At 38.3% G+C, this 24,194-nt stretch overlaps 2 protein-coding genes across 5 annotated transcripts in view; both read left to right on the top strand.

Moving 5' to 3' along the window:
- Positions 1 to 6,648, top strand: part of LOC121635657 (nck-associated protein 5-like) — a 154,072-nt gene extending 147,424 nt beyond the window's left edge. For all 4 annotated transcript variants that reach the window (XM_041978927.1, XM_041978926.1, XM_041978929.1 and 1 more), the window contains one exon: positions 3,676 to 6,648. In XM_041978927.1, coding sequence (XP_041834861.1) covers positions 3,676 to 3,978 — 303 coding nt within the window. In that variant the 3' untranslated portion in view covers positions 3,979 to 6,648. The remainder of the gene's footprint in view (positions 1 to 3,675) is intronic.
- Positions 6,649 to 7,451: 803 nt separating this feature from the next.
- On the top strand, positions 7,452 to 18,820 carry LOC121635658 (ly6/PLAUR domain-containing protein 1-like). The gene is made up of 4 exons (XM_041978930.1): positions 7,452 to 7,695; positions 10,726 to 10,860; positions 15,086 to 15,330; positions 17,572 to 18,820. The coding sequence occupies exons 1-3, from the start codon at positions 7,647 to 7,649 to the stop codon at positions 15,307 to 15,309; spliced, it is 408 nt and encodes a 135-aa protein (XP_041834864.1). The 5' UTR covers positions 7,452 to 7,646; the 3' UTR covers positions 15,310 to 15,330; positions 17,572 to 18,820.
- The last annotated feature ends 5,374 nt before the right edge of the window (positions 18,821 to 24,194 follow it).

Below are 24,194 nucleotides of genomic sequence, written 5' to 3'. Positions count from 1 at the left end.
TACCTTGAGCTATGATTCTGAGGGAAAGGAAACATTTCAGCTGACATGCAATTTGATGCAATTTGAAGTTGGGTTATTGGATAACCAAAACCATATCTGTGCACAAATAAATATCAGCAGTGGGAATATCTGACCTCTTTTGTTGCTCCTATACCCCATAATACCCCCATAATAATGGAAAGCAGCAGAAACAGTTGTCAGACTTCCTCATGTTTGACAAACGGTTACCTCAGTGAAGACATACATGTGACACAACTCTTCCTTTTTTGTCCTCCCACTATCCCTAATATATATTGGTGACTCAGGCTGTACTGTGCCTTGCAATGGTGATTCAGAAAACCAATCTTGCTAACAGAAAGTGAGTTTTCAAGTTTTTGTCTCCTCCAAAAAACAAAAGTGGCCAAACCATTTATTTTTTATGCAAGTCATTTAAAACAAACACAGTTGTTGGATGTTTCTTTCTGCAACTTTTAACATTTTTTGAAAGAAAACAAAGACTTTCTAAAGTTTTTATTTTAGGTTTGACAAAAAAATATGACGTAACTGATTAAGATGAGATCCCCCAGTTTCTGTCTTCTGTATGAGCTTTAGTGTATTTTTCTTTGTTTTATGCATTTTAGTTTTAACATTGGCCTTAATGCCACCATAAACATTTATTAATATAGACTTTTCCTTGGAAAAACTGCACAAATAACCACTTAACTGAGTTATTTAATTGGTTATTGAGAATATTAAAGTGCTAATCTCAATATATAAATGTGCATTCAGTGTACTCTAAGAACTAAATAAACGTCTCTTTTCAATAACAAGACAGCCTGCATATCACACCAAAAGCCTTCCTGTAGATACCAGTGCAACGTTCTTATTCATGATGATGGATTCTCTTGTGAGTTTGAGCTCATGGAACTTGTCGGAATCCTGCAGTCTTGCAAGATTAAACATGTTGAGCTGGTTTTATAAGAAAAGGTAGCAGAAGAGGTTTATCTGCGTACAGTGCAACCAACCAAATCCTGTACATCATAACACAATTGAAAGCCTCAAGATTCCCCAGAAAACAACTTGTTTTTCTTCAGGTAGGCCTAAATGTCTACGAAAAATTCACTTTTACACCAAATTTCACTGTTTTTAGCTTAATAGATAACTTTTATCCAATAAATAGCCAGATTTAGAAAAGTTTTGGTTGAGCAAGCTTAATATAACTAACCATCTTACCTCATAAAAACCAGGCTGTGCTTTTCCTAGAAATCACTGTTGAATAATTAGCTATAATTGCTAAATTTACAAGGGTATGAGGAGTAAAATATATATACTAAAAAAAATGATTTCATCAGAGGCTTTAAGAATTATAACTTGCGAGCAAACCAGGAGGAGAATACGTGAGAACAGAGAAAAGTTACTCATTTTACAATAAAAAATTGTTCTTTCCCTGAACTTTTGTCCTGTACAAGTCTGCCGAATTCAAGTTAGAGATCCCATTACTGGTATCTAATGCAGAACCAATTGTGGATTTGGCTGCTCATGTTTTCAGCTGGAAGCTCTCGCCGCCTGCAGCCTCGGTTAGCATGTGTCCAGCCATCATCCTGACTGTACCTGCAGGTGGTACACAAACCCGTGGCTGGAAGCTTCAATCTGCTGGCAAATTGTGCTTCTCCACAGTCAAATTAGTGAATGTACAGCTATTACCTTTTGTTTCTTTGCTCTTGTCTTTGACCCCAAAAAAACAAAAAAAAAAACAAAGAGCAGCTCTTTACTGTGACACAGATCCTCTGAAAATCACTGATTCCAATCACGTCACACACTTTCTCCTCTCCATAGGCTGTATCATTTTCACAGCTACACTGATCTGACATAAAAGTAGAAATGCCACGAGGAGCAATGTGTGGGTGTTGAATTAAAACCCAGAAAGGCTAATCTGCTTTCAACACCTATGTTTAAATTGGGCTCACCCTCCACACCTTCTAGTGATTAAAAGGTCAACATAAGGCACATTTTCCTCTGACATTTTCTTTTAATTTACCTCTTGGCAAATTTATGATTTTTTTCTGTTGACAATAACATATGGAAAGTAAACTTCCTCTATTCTTACTGTACAGCTCAGTCAGAGGTTTCATTCGAGCCCCCTTAATTACATGGTAGTTCACACCTGGGTTGGCAGATGAATGCACTTCCTAGGCTGGCAGGGGAGGAAACCAACAAGATTTCAGGACTGCTACAACTCTATTGTTTTCGCTCTCTACACCTACAATCAGACAGCTGCAAAGATTTAATGTCAGCTGAGCTGTGTTTCTGTTTTCTTTCTTTCTCAGTTTTCACAGGTTCAGAGAGGCTAGCAATGTTTTTTTAGTGCCTTAACCCCAACACAAAAAATACACGATTAAACCCCAATTTAAACAGTGGTTTTACACAGTTCTTCAATAAGGCGTGCAGTTGTGAACGTGGCTGAAGCATTTGCTGAGAAACATTAAGAAAACTATTTTTAGAAATGTCTAAAGAGCATCGTACTCTAGCCTCAGGGTTTATAAGTGTCAATATACCTCTGGAACAATCTCTCAGGCCTCACATCAAACCTTAGATGAGGCTTCTTGTAAATATTTTTGGCGACATAAGAGCCTTGGTGAAATCAAAGAACACCTCAAGCCTCTATTACCAGCACAAGGAAGTTTTTTTTTTTGTTTTGTTTTGTTTTTTTTTTTAAATAACCCTCATGGTTCTCTGAGCTGCATTACAGATGCAGACATGTTTGTGTGTTGATGCTATCACCCCTGCAGCAAAATGCTAAATGGTCCAAAGTTGCACCATCCCCAGAGGACCCTCCTACCCTGTGGCAGCTCATCCTCTGTATACCTACCCCCTGCAAAAACACCTGTGTTGGTAGCTGCTGTGATATCTCCCGGGCTTAATTTTACTGAAGAAAACAAGCAGTTGTGAATTTTGTTTATTGCCTTCTGTAAGGGGTGAAGCTGAGAGACACAGTGACTAGCTTGTTAAAGTGCCACTTGAGAAATACATTAGGACACTCATAGTTGCCACATTGTGGAAAAAAAAACAAAAAAAAAAAACAACTATTTTTAGGTTTATGTGCTGTTTTGTTTTCCTCTGATGTGTTGGACTTGCAGCAGCTGCTTAATGCAAGGCTTTTACACTTTTGTTGCTAAGTTTAATCACCAGTGAGCTGCTGGAAAGGACCAATGGTCTTAGCTGTGATGACACAATCCACAATCCTGGTGGTAACACTTTATGTTCAAATGTGCATAGTTTCTAATAATTACCACCCTCAAGATAAAGCTGTCATTTCCCAAAGGTTTCATATTCCTATATGTGACTCTATAGAGCTGTTAAATAAAAGAAATAATAGATTACACAACAGAGTTGTTGTAGCAGGGAGAGTTGGGGAGCCCACATTAACATTGATGGATGTCTTCCAGCACCCAAGACATACATTTGGTTGTTGAGTGTGATAAAAATCTCAGTATAGATCGCTGTCAAGCTCTCAAGCTTATTAGTCTTATTGCTTTGAAGGACAATTCTGCAACTTTAGATTTATCTCACTGCTTGCTATTTGCATTTTGCATCTCGTTCTTACGTATGATAAATTGAAATACTTTGAACTCTCTGTTGATATATATATATATATATATAATTTATTTTATTTATTTATATTTTTTTTTTTTGCAGAAGGAGATTCCCATGGAGAAGATGCCTGTAAGTCCCAGCCAACCAGCATCTTTCGACATCTCTTTGGAGTCTTTAAACAAGTTGAATCACAGCGGCTCCAGCAGCTTGTATCCGGACACCGGCTTGACCGGGCTCAGAGGTGAAGAAGCAGGGAAGAGTGGGAGCTATTGCTGTAAGGTGGACGAGCCTACCTCCTCCTCCAGCTTCGTAAGCAGGCCCGGGACGGATCCCGCGGGCTCTCTCAGTGACTCACTCTATGACAGTTTCTCCTCCTGCACCAGTCAGGGCTCCAATGACGTCTGAGGGGGCAAGGCTGTAGCGACAATGTCTCGCTGAATATGAGTTTTTGAGGCCACTTCCTGTGTTATTGACCATTATTGCCTTTTTTTTTTAACTGATGCATTAATGGTTTGAATGTTGAGGGGTATAGTTAGCCTGTGAGGTGGATTTTTTGGTAGATTTCCATCTCTCATGGCCCTAAGACACCATCTTTTCTGGTTATTTTTGTGGAGAAACATAATTTTTTCATACCAGTTCTGTCAGCCCACTCATCAAGGTTGTTTCTTGCATCTGGTTATACTAATGAGCTCAATATTTCTCAACTAAAAGAGCCCAATTTAACAGATATATTGGGAGAAACCTTTAGGGTTTTAAAGACTGTTTTTTTGCCAAACCATTTAACTCTAGCCAAGATTTTTGGTACTTAAACATAAACAGTTTTAAACCAAAAGTGTGTAGGAGTCAAAGTGATGAAGTGACTGTGGTGACCAATTCCACCACCGCCTCTCCAACCTCCCAATGTGTAGCAACATTATTTTAGGCTAAATCTCTTGGGACAATTTGCTAACGCATTTAGAGAAACATTTACTTGTATGTATCGGTGCTTTCTAAAAACAGGAAATGATGTTTAAATTAGGCAACTGGGTTGGCTCTGAACTTGTTTTTTGGTCTCAATCCCCTGTTTGGGTCATCTCTTGACTTAGCTTGGCTAGTCCTGGAAAATACTAACAGCCCTTAGTACAACACCCGGAACCCTTTACTTGCTACATACAACACAGAGCACTTATTAAAGCTGGAGATGCGAGGATGAAACTTAAATCCAAACCAGGACTTTTAATAGTATGGCTCTGGGTGTAATGGACCGATCAGTAATACATTTGTTTCCTTGCAATTCTTTGCTTATCCTGCCCCTTCATGCTGGGGTTCTTCTTATCATTGCACTGTAAAAAGAAATACTGTACAAAGTTTGTAAGGAGTGTAAAGTGAATGATTATTCAAACAGTGATTAGCAGAGGTGACACTGATGGGCAAAAACAGTAGACCGTTCGGAAACCTCAATTTAAACCCAAAGTGTCAGCTCCTAAATTGCTGCTAGGTATAATGCCTGTTGAAGGTGCCCAAAAGCTGCCCATATGGAATCACATTTATTAACACCTGGTTCATGTTTTTATACTTACTTACTGAAGCAATATTGAAAGAAATGTCTTTAATTCTGGTTTATTTTCCATTATTTTTAAGTTTGGTAATGTGTGTTGAGCAGTTCATGGTGAATAAAAAAGAAAATTAAGGAAATCTTAGAACAATATGAAAATGGTCAAGCTTCAGCTACACACGGGGACATAATGATAATTAATTTTGCTGTGTGGTATATTATCTAAAAGTTTGATTTTTCTGAAAGTTATACATCACTTTGTGAAATATTATTAAATGATAAATTATATTTATCTATTTGTGTTGTTGGACACAACCACTTTTTTTATTTTTGTGGACATGGAAATAATAAAAAAAAGAAAAACTACAGGTGTTTCAAGTTTTAACAACTGGCACATTTGTATTAGGAAGCTGGAGGGGCGGTGGTGGAATAACTTGGCGAGAGTTTTTCACCTTTTTCTTTCTTTTTTGTTTTCTTTTTTTTTTACAACTTGTTAGAAAATTCAGTTTAATTTTAAAGTTTTTCCAAGTCCCAAGAAAAAGTTGACAAGTTGTGTCCAACTACATGAATAAAATCTTTTGTTTGTAACTATTTCATGAGATCGGGTTGGGTTTTTTAGTGGTACAACAAACGACCTACTCTTTGTCTTGAATGCTCTTGTTGTTGGTAGCTCAGGGAACATACTGGACTCATGAAGATTGTAAGAATTAAAGCGCATCCATCAGGACACATTCATTTTCACACTTAATCTTTTTTTTTTTTTTTTTTTTTTTTTTTTTAGTTCCTGTTAAAAAGCCCCAGAATCCAAACAGTCTTTTCAGTGTCATGTAGCATCGCAGCAAACCTGACCTCTCCAAACCTCACTTTTCCTCACATTACTGTGTATTATGTTGTATATAAAAATTCCTATAAGTTAATATCAGAATGGGCATTGCTGATCGATATATGCAAATAAGGAGAAAAAGAAATAAAGAAAAGCTGGAAATTGTTTGCCAATCATTCAACCAAGGTTTTAAGTCTACTGTTTATAAATAGCATGTATCTTATGTAATTCTGTAGGGGTTCATTGTTTGAATTTGAAAAAAATAAAACTTTATTTTGATCAGTAAGAGCTTAAATACTTTATCACTTTATTTTAAAGACATATTTGAACTTTAGGTGAATTATGCCAAATTTCTATCTGGAATTTGACCAGCTGGTGCTAATCAACAGAGCCGACTGTGTGTTTCAATTTTTCTATGAAACTGTTAATATTGTATGGAAAAAGTGTGAAAAGGACTTGTGTATTTTTTTAGATGTCCAGTATTTATACCCACATTTTGTACTGTCAGACTGTAGTGTGATTGCCATGCTCACCTCTTTCCTTAAATGTTCCTTTGTAAAGAGAAACGGTTACCAGCAGTGTTACTTTGGTAATTAATATTATTGTTATTATTATCATTATTATTATTACTGTGTGCAATGTTGTCTGTTACACTAGACTTTAATGCTATATTTTATGTAACTATTTCCTAAATAAATATGAGAAATTATTTCCTACTTCAAACTAAGCCACAGACTGTCCGTGTTCCATACACCAGGGTGCCCGCGTGCATTTATCCTTTTCTTCGTTCTGTGTGTGTGCGTGCGTGTGTGTGTAAATCCAGATTTGGAAGAAGAAAAAAAAACAACTTTTCCACATTCTAAAGGCGCGCGTAATCACCGAGTCCCACTCACCAATCTGTCTACCGGGGGGCGCCGCAGCGGGATATGTAACTATTATTAGTCCCTTGATGGGCAATTATGCGCGCGTTTAAATGAACGCAGTTAAGTTTCCGCACTCTTTCCTCATTATGAGCTGGATTTGTTGCAGACTATTGATCATAAATGCGCGTGCACAGAAGCTGATTGAGTTGAAAGAGGTTAAGTACAGTTCGTAGTGGTTTTAAAAGTGTCTTTTGATACGTGAAAAATTAATGTGCACGTTGATTAACTGTAAGAGGTAAATCAAACAGCAGCTCAATGGAGGCAAGAACAGAGAGGACAAAATTAGAAGACATAAATTGTTGTGAAAATAAAAATTTAATGCACCAAGTGCTGATGCATTGTGGTGAAGCCTGCATGGAACTATTAACCTTTGGAGAATTACAGGGTTTTTCTAGCTATGTGTGAATGTGCAGTGGAGTCCTGGAACTTGGTGTTAAAAGTGAAATATTCGCCTGCTACATGGGAGAAATAAAAACAACCCATCATCGATGACTAATTCGGTTTATTATCAGTCTATGAGGGTAGTATGAGATATGAACATGCCAGCTGCCGTCACGTGGTGCGCTTTTATGATTTCTGCGCTCGTGGTTTGCTCGTCCTCCAGTCGCGTCGGAGCGCAGGCTCCTGGCACTTTGCGGAGCTTTCATCTCAGCGCAGCCGAGAAGATGAACGGATCCATGTCTGGGTTTCTTCAGCGGCGGGTCCTACTCCACCTCCTCCGAGCAGCCTCCTTCTGAATTTTCCTTTTTACTTTTGGTCTGATGTTTCTCCTCCGAGCATCATCTGGGAGAGGATGCTTCTGCTCGTTTTTGTGACTTTATTTGGAGTCTTGCTCGACACAGGTACGTGCAACTTGTGGAGACTGCAGCCCTGCAAATACACTTTTAATTCTAGATGGATATGTAGAAAGAACACGATTATTTCATCTGTCCATTGCACAATAAACACACCTTTAACTCTTGTGCGCTATTCCAAAATAGATTAAACTTAATTTCCATGCCGTTAAATCTGAAAGCATCAGAATTTCCCTTCGGCATGTCGTTCTTTCTTCGTACCCTTAGAGTATCCTTTCAGAAAAAGCAGACTCTGTTAAGGATTACAAGAAGCAAAAAAATAAATAAAAAAAAGGGGTGGGGGGGACAAATGTTATGTTTCGGGTTTAGCGCTAGTTTTGCGCGCTGCTCACTTGTCCTGATTTTGGAGCGCAGACACCAATTTATGTCTAGCTGAAAAGTTCTTGCTCGTATATCTCTGCTATCAGCTAATATTTTCTTTGCCTGTAATTGTTAGGGAAAGAGGACGAAGATACCTAATATCCGGGTATTTTTTGTTCTTGAAGCATACGTTAATAGGATCCTCTTTAGAAAAACTGATTACTTAGATGATGTACAAACTAATTACAGGATTGTGGAATGGTTTTGATTTGAAGATATATACCTGGATGGGGGATGTGAAAGATTTGTGTTATTTCTCCCAGTTATTCCTTTTTGAATTCAATGATTTAGAGCAATTTTCTAAAACTGAGTCTATAAGCTTGAGGTTACTCCAACCAAAACAAGACTTTGTGATTCCCTTGCGCCTCCTCTCAGATGATGAATGGAGGTTTCAGACATAGCTTGGTTTAAATTAATTATGCGGAAAGTGTGGTATTATGTAGACCTTTATCAGTTGCATTTGATGGTGCTGTCTTCGTTTAGATTCATGAGTCTTGCCATTTCAACACTTGCGCCAGTAATATTGGTCAGGAGGCTGATAGCTTGAGTGGATATTTGGGTATGAAAAAGGTCGGTTTTGCAAGATAATGTTAAATCTAATTTTCATCGATTTAGTCATGAGTTAGAAAAACCTGCACCACCTTTTTGGTATTTGTGAAAACATGGTTTTCTTTGGTGCAGATTTGACTTTGCTTTCTGTGTGGAAGCATTAAAATAAATAGATTAAAACACTTTTTAAATGTTATATGTAAAGATGCAGATGCAGGCAGGACACATTTTTACTCCTTTGAGTATGAGCATGCACATGAGTCATTTAGTTATTTGTAGTGTAAATGGAGTTTTATCACCGATAAAAATCCATGGGTTAAAAACTAATTTAAAGTAACTGCTCTGTGCTTTGCTGATATGTGTTTTAATGGCTTATCTTTAATTCAGTTAGTGAATTTATGACCTCGTTGTTGATACTCAAGTGTAAGCCAAGCTGAAAATCTGCAAAGACTATGTGCTCTGTAAAAATCAGGAAGCCTTGGCTTTGTCCCCCTGCTTGCAGGCGTAATGTCACAACACTGCAGAAGATAAAAGATGACATTGCACTCTTGTGGAGAGCGCCATCAGTCATATGTGGAGCTTATGTACCATTAGGGGAGCTCCCAACCAAAAGCTAAATAAAAATATCCATTGCCAAGCTCAGAAAACAAAGAAAAAATCACACAAAAGCAGAACAGAGGATACTCAATGTTTTTGTGCAGAAAAGAAAAGACTTGGCTTCCCCCTAAAATCCGGATTAAACATCATCAGTCTTCTGTTGGTATTTTTCAGCCGACATGAACTGCCTATTAATTTCATTTTTGCTCAAGCTAAGATAAAATAAACTCACATACAAACTTCCAATTAGGTAAAATTAGGTTTCTCAAATATGGTTACTATTCATTAAAAACATTATGTAAAAAGGTGGGCTTGAAAATATGAATAAGTACAACTTGCAGCTTTCTCCCTCTCTGCTGTGCTTCAGCTCTACCGCCAAATGCCCTCATAAAAGAAAAGACCGTCCTCCACAAAACGTTATGTGTGATCACGGACAAATGTGGCCTGTAATTGAACTCAAAGAATATGCGACCTCTAGTGGTCATGAGAGTAACTGCAAGAGAAGCGTGAAAATGGTGTCCATTAAAGTGATGGTTACAATTTAAAAATAATGTATTTTAGCCCTAACCAAATTATGTTAAGAGTCTAAAACAAATCAGGAAATGACATAGCTTCATCATTTTGTTGTGTTGGCGTATAACTATGGCAACCTTTAAAATGGCGTCTGTGACGGTGATGGTAACATAGCAAAAAGAAAGTATTTTAGTCTTAAGCAAATGATGGAGTCTAAAGAGAGCAAAGGTCAATCCTAAATAGTTCAATTTACATACAATCATGTTTTTATGGTTAATTCTACTAAAATAATTTTTTTGTCTAAACCCAAACAAAAACAGAGAAAAGCTTTTGGTAACATGCTGCCACGTTGTTGATCAAAGTATGTTTATCTCCATTTTACTTTATTCAAATGCTCATGTTTGGAGCATTTAGGTGTTCTTTCTAAGTCTCCATCCTTCCTCCTATGTGGATGCTATGGCTTGACAGACTCTATGTTTATTTGAATGGGAAAAAGGGGAAATGCCTCAAGTAACTATGCTGTTGTTATTCAAATTAGCAAGTTTTTTTTTCTTAGATGTTTTAGGTTTGTGCAGATAAAAATAATGTCTGATATCATGTTTAGGGTTTAAAAAATTTGAGAATTCTAACTTTTTAACGTTTTGAATAGGGAAGTGCAGTCTAAGATGACATATTTTTGTTTGAGAAAAACTTAGATATCCATGATACTTAATAAACTGTTGTATAAATATTTTATTCTTCTTGGACTGATGTTTGATGGCAGTTTGTATCTAATAGGAAAATATATCTATTTCAGCATAGATTTAAATAGCAACAATCAAAATATTTTAAGCAACTGAAACCTTAATAAACTTTATAGCTTAAATATAAAAGAATTTCTTTATCTTTCAACTAATAAACTTTGAACTAATGTGTCTTCACAGCTTGCACGAAGCTCAACATCATGCAGAAAGTATGACCGTGTATGTTTAATAGCTTTTTTTTTTCTCTGTGGGACAGGGGATGCCCTTCAGATCCAGTGTTACCAGTGTGAGGAGATGAATCAAAATGATTGCTCCACGCCGGAGTATATCGTCAACTGCACGGTCAACGTACAGGACATGTGCCAGAAGGAAGTCCTGGTCAAACCTGACGGTCAGACACTGATTTTTCTGTTAGCGTCATGGAGACTGTTAGCTTAAAAAAACATTATTCTTTCCTTTGGAGCATTTTGATTGTGAAAATTATAGTTTTTGTTTTAGCGTAGCAGTTTTTGAGACATGCTTGACTGGTGGAGGTATGGGCGTTATGTGTGTGGATGCAGGATATTTCAAACTGAAAAATGCATAAGCCAGCCAAAAGTATTTGGTCAGACTCTTTATTTACCTATAGAGGACAAGTAACCATCTGCAACTCTTTATTTGAACTTCAGGCATTAGTAGGCAACAAAATCAAGCCATTTTAAGCATGTTTCATTTATATATTAAAAACAACTAACATTCACAATTGGTTTCAGGGATGAGCGGAGATGAGATTTTTTGCTGTAATGGTGCAATTATTTCATGCAAATTAATTAATTAAGTCATGCAAGCAAATCCACATATACAGCTCACTAAATCACTCGTTATGCTCGCACCTTTGACAGTTTCTCTTTAAAAGGTGAAATGACAAATAACGCCCTCCCACCCTCCTCACGAATAAAAAATTAATCTAGTCATCACTTATTTTCCCCCTTCATGTTTAACGACCCAACAAAAGAAAGAAGCAAAATAAACATTTAGTGAAACAGACATTTTTATCTGTTGTTTTGATCATTTGCTGGGCTCCATAGAATGATAATATATTATGTAGACTTTTTGTTTTACAGCAATCACAATCTCCCAGGGAAAATACCACCAACATGGCATGGTAAAGAGATATTTCTGAACCACCTCATTCAACTCATTTGACAAATTTAAGAGGATTCAGCTGACATCAACTGTTTACTTGCAGAAATGAAAATGTTCCTGTAGAGTGCACAATTTAGTGCAGAGGATGGGCTGTTGGGTCTTTTTTTTTTTTTTTTTTTTTTTGCCTTAAATCTAAAAACTAAAGAGTCGCCATGTGGTTATGTGGTGCAAAACACATATTTAAATGATAATTTCTTGGGACAGATCAATAAATATTGTATATACATGAAAAAAAAAAAAATTCTTAACACTTAAAACAATGATTAGTGAAAAATGGTAAAGGTTTAAAGTAGGCTGCATAAACTACAGCAAAAGTTTATTGTCTTAATGTGGTCAACTTTTTTTACTACCATATCCTTTGTCTTTGCTTTACACTGTGTATGTGCCTACTCATGGCAAGTTTAGCTCTGCTACAGCTATACTCTTTGTGCTCTTTATTCGTGGTTTTTCAAGGAAAAAGAGAAATCTGTTGATTTATCTGATGTATTAGCATCTTTGGCTAGCTAACCTGTTAGCTAAAGATTGTTAGCATGATATTACTTTCATTGTCACGGCATTAACTATGAAATAAATTTGTGGTCTAACCTAAAAATTTCACAGCCTATCTAGTTTTGAGTTTTTTGAGCTTTAAAAAGAAAAAGGAAGTCAATACATGTCTATAACATGTATTTTAAAGTATGCACAGAGGTTGTTCTAAATGCTATTAGCAAGTATGGCATATTTTTACAAAAGCATCAGATTTTAGCCTCACTGGTTACATGACCTGAAATATGCTGCATATCTCAAACAAATGCCCCCTTTTTCCATGAAAAACACGTGAAAATCGCATATATATATCCATCCATCTATCCATTTTCTGCCGCTTATCTGGAGTTGGGTTGCGGGGGCAGCTGCCTAAGCATGGAAACCCAGACTTCCCTCTCCCCGGCCACATTCACATCAAATCATCCCTATCATGAGGAGAAAGCAAGGACCAAGGTTTCCCTTGCCCGGACGTGGGTCACTGGGGCCCCCCTCTGGAGCCAGGCCTGGAGGTGGGGCACGGAGGCGAGCGCTTGGTGGCCGGGCCTTTGCCCATGGGGCCCGGTTGGGCTCAGCCCGAAAGGGTGACATGGGCCTCCCCTCCCATGGGCTCACCACCTGCAGGAGGGGCCATACATATATATATATATGTATAACAATTATTGTTCCCTTAGATGATCAAATTTGGTTTCTCAATTAGTTTAAGGAACAATTTTCTGTTTCTTTATTAAATATTCACAATTTGACTTTATTTCTTTGAGAAAAATTACCAGAAAGTGTGACTAGCCCATCACCTAACCCACTGAGCTAAGCAGCTGATTCACAAAATAACCTTTTGAAATGATTACAAGGTCATTTTGTTGACACACGAAAGGACAGAGGTGATCCTCTAACATACCTCATGCTAAACAAATATTTAGGAGCATTAAAGCAAAGGCAGAATATCTTTTTTGACATTGATATCATTTCCATTAAGATTGAAATTTTTGTTGGCAGCACATCGTATATTTTGCACATCTAAATGTTTGCTTCAATCAATAACCTTTGATCCTTCTGTCAAACTACAAGGTAATCACAAAATGATTAAATGTGTTTAAAACAGTTAAAAAATCTTTTAGTTGTCTGAAATTAGATAAATAAAACCCTTTTGGACCATATAATTTATAGAGCTTTAATACAGCATCAAATTTATAATGTCCATGTGCATATTCCTCTTTTAAAACTTTGCCACCCACCACAATTCCCAAATAATTATTTTTTAGTAGAACGTGTGATTTGTTTCTCTAACATGTTTTATGTATTTAGCAGATGGGTTTGAGTCTGCAGCCAGTAATCAAGAAAAAAAAAGATATTTTGACACCATGTTTTCAGTGTCCATTTTAATGGATGTTTTCCATGTTTAACCAAGTATTAGATAGGTGGAGATATAACATTTAGGAGACCGAGGTGGTGAAACATCTCATTCTCCTGTATCATTTGTTAGATATGGCACAAGAGTGTTTGTGGTCAAAATGTGTTCCTCTGTGGATTTATTTTTGCTACCATTAGCATAAGACAAACAGCAAAAATTGTGTCTATAACAAAAAAATATATATATATATTGTTTAAGACAAAATTTTGCCACAAAACATTTAATTAGGCTGAAGTTTTCATGACTTGGGTCTTTATGACAGTTAACTTGGGTTTGTCTTGGACTTCTTTTCAGAAATTATTGACTTATTATTGAGGAGGATTCTTTTATGCTTTTATTGGTTTGTTTTCTGTCACTCATTTATTTAGTTTTAGGTAACAATTCTACTTCGTTAGATTAAGATTTAAAGTATGCCCTCCTCACCATAAGAGCAATAGGAGTAATTGCTTATAGCAATTTTATGAATGAAGCCCATAAATCTCAGATCTTTTCAGACATATTGGAATGGTTGCCTGGGTAACCATTACTATAGAAGAGAAGCCTGTTCCTTTCCATGTCCATTTAACAAATGATGCAGCATTGAGAGTTTGCGGTCTCTTCATGTCAGAAAATGCTGTTTAAATGTTGCTCTAAAATCTGCCCCAAGAACAGTATACATTTAAATTTAAGCTATTTAGACATCTTGGTGCAGTTAAGGTTTTCAGCATGGCGAGGTGACCCTGTTAAATAATGTGTTGTGATGTATATCTGACAACACATAGCTTGATGGTTAGTCACTCTGTTTTAATTGAAATCTTGCAGGTTTTGTTCCTGGAACAGCTTTGTGTGGTGTCCTTGAGAAAGGCGCTGATTCAGCGCATCCATGCTTTGACATGACAAATAGAGAAGCAAAGTACTTTTTTTTTTTTCTCTGTAGACATCCTTATACATAACAGATACTATCAAAAAGGACAATGCTTCAGCTGTATGTATTTCTCTCTCTCAAACTTGGACAGATCACTGAAGGTTCAGCTAAAAAGATTAAGTTTATTTGAATGTGAATTCATCAGAACTTTTTCTTTTTGTCTGGAGAGGGGATATTTAATTTGTAGATAAAAGAAATCACAAGACACAAAACACAATAAGGATGTCACATAAAAGATAAAGAGCCTGCTATATTGTAGGAACCCTGAGCAAATAATGTAAAAAAAACCACTTGAAAACATTGCAAGTGACTCTAAAGTGCAATACGATGCTAGTTTTTCATACAAATTGTATACAGTATCTCACTGACAAATATTAGTTAATAAGAGCAGACTGGAAGTCAATAACTCTATAACTCAAAGACTGCTAAAAAATGCTGCCGCAAGGCAAAACAAAGGACTCTTAAAAGTTACATGTTCAATCTTAACAATCTAATTACAGCAGGGAAAATGAATCAGCAGTTCTGTGGGGCTTTTGTTAAGCTGTGCAACTGCTCAGAAGTCACTTTAGTCTCTGCATTCTGTCTTTCCTGCAGGGATACATTATCGGAAGTCCTGCGCGTCCTCTGGGGCCTGCCTCATTGCCTCCTCTGGCTACCAGCAGTTCTGCACAGGCAAGCTAAACTCAGTCTGCATCACCTGCTGCAGCACCCCGCTCTGCAACGGCCCCAAGAGGAAGCGTCCTGTACCCTCAGCGGCAACATGGAACCGGCCTCCTCTTCTTTTCCTGGTGGCGCTGAAGCTCCTTCTGCTGGTGTAGATGTTCCAACCACAAACCCCAGTTTGTTGCTTCTTTTTTGAATCATTTTAAGTTAGCAGCCAGAAAAATGAGCTTTTTCTCCAAGTTTCCAGTGTTTCTGTCAGACTGCAGATATGTGAGTGATATCAAAGCAAATTAATGAATGAATGATATTAAATTAAACATACTTTATTAATCCCAGAGGGAAGTTACAATGTTGTTGCATGTGTTGTCAAAGAACATGATCATCATAGTGCTGTCTGATTGGTCCAGATGAGAGTGGAATCTCTAAATCAGGTAGATGTTAGGGCAACTGGTCTGTAGTTCAGATGGTTGGGATTTTTTAGGCAGGGTGTTTTCCACAGCACTGGAACTCCACCATCTGTACATGCAGCTTTGTTCCTGTATAGTTTCTCTAGATGCTACTTCACCTGACTGCAGGAGACATACAGGCTAGAGGTAGAGGCCGAGGAGGTCTCAGTATGTTAATATGTGGCGGGAGATGAGGCTGTGTTTAGGACCATGACTGAGCTGCAGGGTGACAGAGTGGAGGTGTGACAGGAAAGCGGTGGGCTTGTGGTGGGTGTGTGGTCTGTTGGGCTGGAAGCACAGAGGGATATTGCTGAACGTTGTTCTGAACTGAACCTATTGAAGAGCATGTTCAGCTCATTAGCTCTGCGCAGACTTCCATGTAATACACTGCCTGGCCAAAATAAAAGTCACCACCAAAATAAAAAAAAAAACAGGCCTGACTGATATTTTGGTGGACCGCCTTTAGCTTTAAATCTGACAACATTTACTTTTCACTGTGGCATTTTTTCGATAAACTTCTGCAATGTCACAAGATTTATTTCCACCCAGTGTTGCATCTATTTTTCACAAAGATCTTGTGGTGATGATGGGAGAGCCCGAACACTGAACACTGTGTAAAGCCTTCTCCGGTTCAGGTCTGGACTCTGTGGAGGTCAATCCATGTGTGAAAATGATGTCTCCTGTTTGCTGAACCACACTTTCACAATTTAAGCTCCATGAATCCCAGCATTGTCATCTCGGAATATACACATGCTGTCAGGGAAAAAAAAAAATTATTGAAGGAATAATCTGGTCATTCATTATGTCCAGGTAGTCAGCTGACCTCATTCTTTAAGAACATCATGTTGCTGAACCTAAACCTGACTGCAGAAACCCCAGATCATAGACTGCCTGCATAGGCTTGTACAGTAGACACTAGACATGATGGCTGCATCACTTCATCCTCCTCTCTTCTTACCCTGATGCTCCCATCACTCTGGAACAGGATAAATCTGGACTCATCAGACCACATGACCTTCTTTCATTGCTTCAGAGTCCGATCTTTTTGCTCCCTAGGAAATTAAACCCTTTTCCTCTGGTTAGCCTCACTGATTGCTGGTTTTCTTAAGGCTACACAGCTGTTTAGTCCCAATCTTTCCACATCCCTTCACACTGTGCATGTGGAAATGCTCTTACTTTTATTATTAAACATAACCCTGAATTCTACTGGTGTTTTTCACGAACTTTGATTTCAGTGATTGATTATTCAGGATGTTTTCCAACCACATTTATTTCTGGAAAACAAGGGTTCCCTACTATCCTTCCAGTTTTTAATAATGTGTGAGACAGTTCTTAGTAGTTCTAGTAGTTTCTGCGACCTCCTTAGATGTTTTCTCTGCTTGATGACAATGATTTGATCATTCTTCTTAAATAGACTAACATCTTTTCCACACCCACGGGATGCGTTTCCACATTTGTTTAAGAAACAAGAACCTACTCATTGCATCATTTGGGGTTATATAACTTGTTGCCAGCGGAAAGATAATCATCCATCCAGTAATTATCAAATAGGCAGCTCAAACCTATTTGCTTAGTTAAATCCATGTGATATTTTTTTTTTTTTTTTGGCCAGGCAGTGTATTTATTTATTGTAATCTAATGTGACTAATATAAAATAATCATATTGGAAGACCACACTGATGCTACACTGAGGCTTCAGGCAATGAAGCATTATTGTTGGACCTCATGAATGCCCTAACAGCTTTATCAATGCTCACCTTTGCACCAGGCTCCAAAATCTGATAGAAAGCCTGAAACCATATGAGTGGAAGATGTCAGTGCAAAAAAATATATGATGGGTTTTATATGTTTAACACTCATACAAGGGTCTCCAGTGAAACTACATTTCTTTATAAACAGATCAAATAATCAGAAATATGCTCCACACGCACGTCATTATACTTAAACTTAAATGTTCCCATTTTGCTGCAGGTCCATCCTGGAGCTCGGAGCTGTGATCACACCTGTGAGGAATGGGCGGATTTAAACACCATGTCAGAAAAAACTGTTCATCAAACTGACACAACTGCACAGCTAGTTAGAAGGAAGCTGGAAGCATACAGACCTGTCTGAACCATTTTCTGCTCTTTTTATGCTGAAGCATCTTATTTCTTTACATTTTTGTGGCGTGTTTTGGGGGTAACCTGCTCTGAAGTTCATTGTCATGCTGTAAAAGGTGCTGGTAGAAGTTCCGCTATTTTAAAGCTTTCATTTGTGGTCTTTTAATAGATTTTTGGTCTGAAACAGCACTGATGGTTTTATTTCTTGTTCAATGTGAAGCTTTCTTTTCTTATTTTAATTACAGGCATTTTAAAGCAAAGCTCTTTGTAAGTTAAATTGGCATCACTTGGATTTAAGCAAAATATTGGGTTGCTTACAACACATTATTCCATTACTTTTATGATTATTATCCACTGCCATAATGTATTAGTTGACATTTTACAGGGAATATAAAAGATGCTGAAATAGTTTAAGAAGGCCCATTTCATTTATTGCTTATTCATCCTTGTACATAAAAACCAAGCCAGTTCTGTTATATGAAAAGCTTATTATTGTCATTACATTCTTATGTTACTTATATTTCCTTTGTGAAATGAGAAACTAAGCAGTCTCAGAGCTAAATAGCAGTAATTGATAATAATTATATTACATAGCAGGGTATAAGAACAAGCTAGAAACAAAGATAAAGTTGCACTAGAAAGCTTCATCAAGAGATCAGACATGTTTCCCTTTAAGTTAAATTGCTGATAAGAGAATTAAACATTCTAAATCACAGCTAAACCTGCGTGTAGCTCCTCCTTCTGTCCAAATACACTGTTTGGACATAAAAATCTGAGTTCAACGTGATTTTGCAATGTTCAGAAGAACATTTTGGGATTCATTTGCACCCTAAGGTTTGATTTCATTGCTTTTCATTTGATTTATTTTCAGTGTTGAATGTATAATCTTGTAAATATTTTGTGCAAAGCAATGCAGATGTTCATGCGCTGTATTTTAACCCTGCGCGGGAACAGTTTAGAGCAAAGCAAAAAACAAGACGGTTTTCAGATGCAGATGGACTGTCCGATCAACGTTAATGGCAATTTAATTGTTTTGTTTGTTTTGTTTTAATGGTCTTCTGTGAAGAGTAATGCTGTATTCTGCTGATATGTAATGTAAATAAATGTTACATAAAAACTGAGCTCATCATGCATCGTGCAGCAGAACAGCAACCAGTTTCTAACTTATATTTGCTGAGGAGTTTAATTTAGTGCCGATTACAGAAGTGTGGTGTGAACTTTTACATTAAAAGCAATGGATGTGTGTTTGTGTGTATATGATCACTGCCAGAGCTGAAAGATTGATCACAGAAGGGCCTGTCCGGCTCAGGTTCAGGGAATTGGTGGTCCCCAATCTCATTCAAGAAATATAAGACACAGAGGAAATATAAAACGAGTCCAAAAAATAGTCATGGTTGATGTACTTTTGTTGTATTTTTTGTTTCCTTGTTTTAGTATTGACCTTTCCATGTTCTATATTTGAGTTAACTCTGACTTTGTTCTTGGTTTTCTTCTACTTTAATTATTTCTGTGAACGTTGTGTTTTATGTGTAGTTAGTATTCGTGTCACTTTTGTTTTTTCTATCCCTTTGTTTGGCTTCCTGCTAATGTTCACACACCTGACGTACACTCAGTCACTTTTTAAGTTCTACCTTTACTTCCACTGGGTTTGGACCCCCTTTTATCTTCAGAACTGCCTTAATTATGTATGTTATGGATTCAACAAGATGTTGGAAACATTATTCAGATATTTTGCTTCATATTGACATGATAGCATCACATAGTTGCTGCAGATTTATTGGCTGCATCCATGATGAGAATCTCCTGTTCCACCACACACCAAAGCTGCTCTATTGGATAGAGATTTGGTGTCTGTGGAGGCCACAGGAGTCCAGTGAACTCATTGTCATGTTCTAGAAAGCAGGTGGAGATAATCTGAGCTTTGTGACATGGTGCATTATCCTGCTCGAAGTAGCCATCATAAGATGCTACACCGTGGTCATAAAGGGATGGACATGGTCAGCAACATTACTCAGGTAGGCTGTGGTATTTAAATGATGCTAAATTGGTAATAAGGAACTAAAAATGTGCCAAGAAAATATCCTCCATACCATGACATCACTACCACTAGCCTTAACTGTTAATAAAGGTAAAGGTGGATCAATGCTTTCATTCTGTTTACACTAATTTCTGACCCTACCATCTGAATGCTGCAGGTGTGATGGAGACTCATCAGAGCAGGTAACATTTCTCCATCTTATATTGCCCCATTTTGGTGATTCTGTGTAAACTGTAACTTCAGTTTCCTGTTCCCAACTGACAGGAGTGACACCAGATGTGGATTTCTGCTGCTGTAGTCAATATGGTTCAAGGTTGAATATTTTGTACATTCTGATGCTCATTTTAAACTTTGGCAAGCTGTCTTGGCCACGTCTATATAAGTAAATACATGGAGTTGCTGCCATGTGATTGGCTGATGAGCTTTGTGTTAACAAACAATTAAATAGGCTAATAAATTGGCCAGTGAAAGTATATTACTTACTTCAGCATAAAGATATTCTTTGTTTGCCATAGTTCATTGAAAATATTTTGTTATCCACCCCTTTCTGTTAAAGCTCTGCACTTACTGTATTTCTGGATCAGCCTTCGGGGTCTATGTCTCAGATTTTGATTTTTTTCCATCAGTGGTGTATTTTCTGTTTATAAGTTTTATAACTTTTTATTTAATCCATCCTGTGTTCTGCATGTGACATAAAATATAATGACTCAAAGGAGAAATAAATGTTTTTTTTTTTCTTTATATTTTTTAAGAGTCAGAAAATAACCAAAACTGTACCAGTTGTGAGACACAACATGATCAAAGTAGGGCAAAGTATGAGAGACAAACTTGTTAGTTTGAGGCACAAACCAAAGTCTGACAGGGGAAAGATAAATTGGCTAAAGATACAAAATGACCCACGTTTAACCTCAAATAGACAGGACAAAGAGAGACAGCAAAAGGGAAAATTTAGAGATGTAAAACAATCTAAATAACAAACAAAAGGACCCAAAAGTGACAAAAACTGGCCTAGAATATGCCATGAAGAAATAGTGAATTAAAATGAAAAGGATAAATAAATGACCACAAAGTGAAATGAACTAATGCAAAACATCACAATGTGGATTGTGTTCAATCTGACTTTGACTCTTATGGCAAGAAGTCAGATTTTAACATATGCAATATGAGAAAAGTACTGCAAAGTCAGGCTTGTTTTGTGGGATTAAACTTTTTTCTGTCACTATATGCTGCAGCTCTTTCTAAGAATTTTACAAAATGAGGCAGAAATACAGTCCAGCAGTGACTGATGAGTGTCACTAGTAATGAATGGTTGATTTGTAAGTGCAGAGCATCATTGAAGATACAACACAGAGGAGTTCTTACTGAGTAAATCTTGATAAGAAAAAAATAAATTAACAAAGTTGTTGCTGTTGTGACATGATCATGTTAACAGTAGTCAACTCTGTGTTGCAGATTAAACGCTGAAGCAGGAAGAGCATCCTGCAGCGTAAGGCCGTGCCTGTATGACCGAGCCTCATTAAGTCTGAAGGCTGAGGAGGAGGTGGAGGTGGAGCGGAGTCAGGACTGGCGATCACAGTTGGGGAAGTGCCGACTGCAGATCTCCTGGGGTTAAGAAGCAGCAAAAACAGGAGATTATTAAAAATAATAAGGCCCTCCTCTGCCTTGCTCTAATGATGTGTGTACAAACAGTCAAACAGGGGCTCTGGCAGTGGTAATACTTAAGCGGATGAGGGACCTCAGCTCATCCACTTTGTTTACTGAAGAATAAGTGTATTGGAAATGAGGGGGAATGATCCATTTGTGTGTAGGTGGGAAGTTTTTCAGGTACAAATCACAGTACTAAAAGGGGAAGATCAGAAACCCCCAAAGAGTCAATTACCCTCAGTCCAGCTGTACAGACATGTATAGCAATTTAGCATAGCTTGCCAACTTAGGGCCTCTGAAGTCATTTATTTCTATTAGCTGTTACTCATGAATCAAATCCCAATTCTATACATTCTAGACTGCATTTTCCAGCAGTGAAATCAAGCCTCACACATCACAATCCACTTTAGTCCAGGCATCTTCATTCCACTGAGGAGGTCTTATAAAGACAAGTAAAAATAACTGAACGTGCAGCAGCATGAAAGGGAAACTTGTGCCAAATACTCTGCACCTCAGCAAGAACAGCCACAGCAAAATATCAAAGCGTAGTTGTAAAAATCCATTGCTTTGATTGTTTCATCTCAACAAATATGTTTTACAGATGTGATTAAAAGACACACACACAAAGAGGTGGGCTTATGTTGTTTCTTACAGTGAGTGCAGGATCATGATGATGCTGAGCTGCTTCTCGGAAATGAGGGTTTTGGTGCCCTCTAGTGTTCAAAGCAGTGGCATGCAGAAATATGCAGCATTGTTGCATCTGAATCAAAGTTCAATTATCCATCCATATTCCTAATAGCATGGGGAGAGGCAGAGTACAACCTGGACAGGTCACCAATCTATCGTGAGGCCAGCAAAAATCAAATAAAGTAATTTTATCTGAGAGGGGGTGCATTTTTTTCCAAAAGCTGTGAACATTGTCTCAAAGGTAGATAACTAAAAATGACATCTAAGAGGGATAAATACTTGCTAGAACAATCAGTATTTTTTTTATTTAATTTGAATATATACCAAAACATACTTTTAATTTCTGAGTTTAAAAGTGACAAACTTTGTCCAAGTTTAAGTCACTGCATGCCTGTTCTTCCTCCACCGGTGCACTCAGCATTGCCAGCCTACTGATTACCGATTTCTCCCAGGATTCCTCTGCTCACGCCATCATGGACTGCAGCTGTGTCCTGACATTACCCTCATGTGTTACACCTGTTTATCCCTCTATTCATACTCTGTGTTAGTACAACGTTGTTGTGTAGTTCACACTGAGTCTTGAGTTTCTGAGTGCATCTCTATGCGCTGTATACCTTTGGTGATCTTTAGATGACATTTACCTGCATTTGTCTCTGCCTTCTCGCTGGTTCAGTCTGACGTAAGACTATAGCACCATGGACACAGCAGGAAACCCTCCTGATGATGAGGGTTCTTCTTCTACCTCGCAGTCAGTCCCTGAGCAGTCATCGCTCAGCTCGCTGCAGTTGTCACCGCCTTAGAGCAACAAGTAGGATGACAGGAGTCTACAATGTTGGAGCTGAAAATTAATATCATCCACAATCTTCTTCTCTAACAGCAGCTGGCGATCTTCCTACCCCCTCCACAATGGCTCGTCTTGTAGCCATCAATCGATTCGACTTTTCTCTTGTAAGGCTCCCTGAAGTTTTCTATGGAGATTCATCTCGTTCCTCATTTACCACCTGGAACTGCAGGATGGAGAGAAACTAGTCATCTCTCTCCTTGGAGGATGAGTGCAGGAATGGACTACAGCGGTCTGTTCAGTTTATGAGCATCCCCCAGAAGGCAGCGTGGGAGGAGAGTGGCTCCTCCATCCATCTCAATCAGAAACTGACTACGCTTTGGACTTCTGCACTGTGGCGGCTGCGAGAGGTTGGAATGAACCAGCGTTAATCTCCATCTTACAGCAGGGGCTGAGGTTGGAGGTTAAGACTAAGCTAGCCTATCAGGATGATACTCTTTCTCTCTCCATGCTGTTATTTCTTTTGTAATACATCTTGACAACCTCCACCGTTAGAGACATAGAACCACCAGCCAACTGTCAGCGAGACATGAACCCGATGGGGAGCCTATGCAGTTGGAACATGCTAGGCTTTCTGCAATGGAGCCACGGCACTAGAAGGAAAAGGGCTTGTGCATGTACCGTGGAGAGGGGACCTCTCCAGAAACCTCATCTCTCCGAAACTGGCCTGTCGATTCAACATGCCTTTTCATTGGCCACCCCAACTGCTGTCCAGGCCACTAATGGGAGACCTATCAGTGTGGGTTCTGTTACCCACTTCATCTGCCCCATCCTTCACCCCTCACACCGCCGCCATACTCGTTCACAGTCTTGTCACCTCCCGTCTTGACTACTGTAACTCCCTTCTGTTCGGTCTTCCCCAAAAAACACTTCATAGACTTCAACTGGTTCAGAATGCAGCACCCCGGGTCATCACAAGAACCGCCTCCACCCATCACATTACCCCTGTTCTGCAGCAGCTCCACTGGCTCCCCATCACCTATCGCATCCACTACAAAATCCTGCTGTTCACCTACAAGGCCATCCATCACCTCGCTCCTCCCTACCTTTCTGATCTCCTCCATGTCTCCATACCAGTCCGTTCCCTCAGATCCTCCTCCTCCATCCACCTCATCGTCCCCCCAGCCCGCCTTGTTACCATGGGGAGCAGAGCTTTCAGCTGCTCTGCTCCTCATCTCTGGAACTCCCTCCCCCCAGACCTCCATAACTCTGATTCAATACAAATGTTCAAATCCAAACTCAAAACACATCTGTTTAAACTGGCATACTCACTGTGATATTTCAC

Source organism: Melanotaenia boesemani, chromosome 24 (genome assembly GCF_017639745.1).
Source record: "Melanotaenia boesemani isolate fMelBoe1 chromosome 24, fMelBoe1.pri, whole genome shotgun sequence".
NCBI classification, from domain to species: domain Eukaryota; kingdom Metazoa; phylum Chordata; class Actinopteri; order Atheriniformes; family Melanotaeniidae; genus Melanotaenia; species Melanotaenia boesemani.
This window is presented reverse-complemented; position numbering and strand designations above follow the sequence as displayed.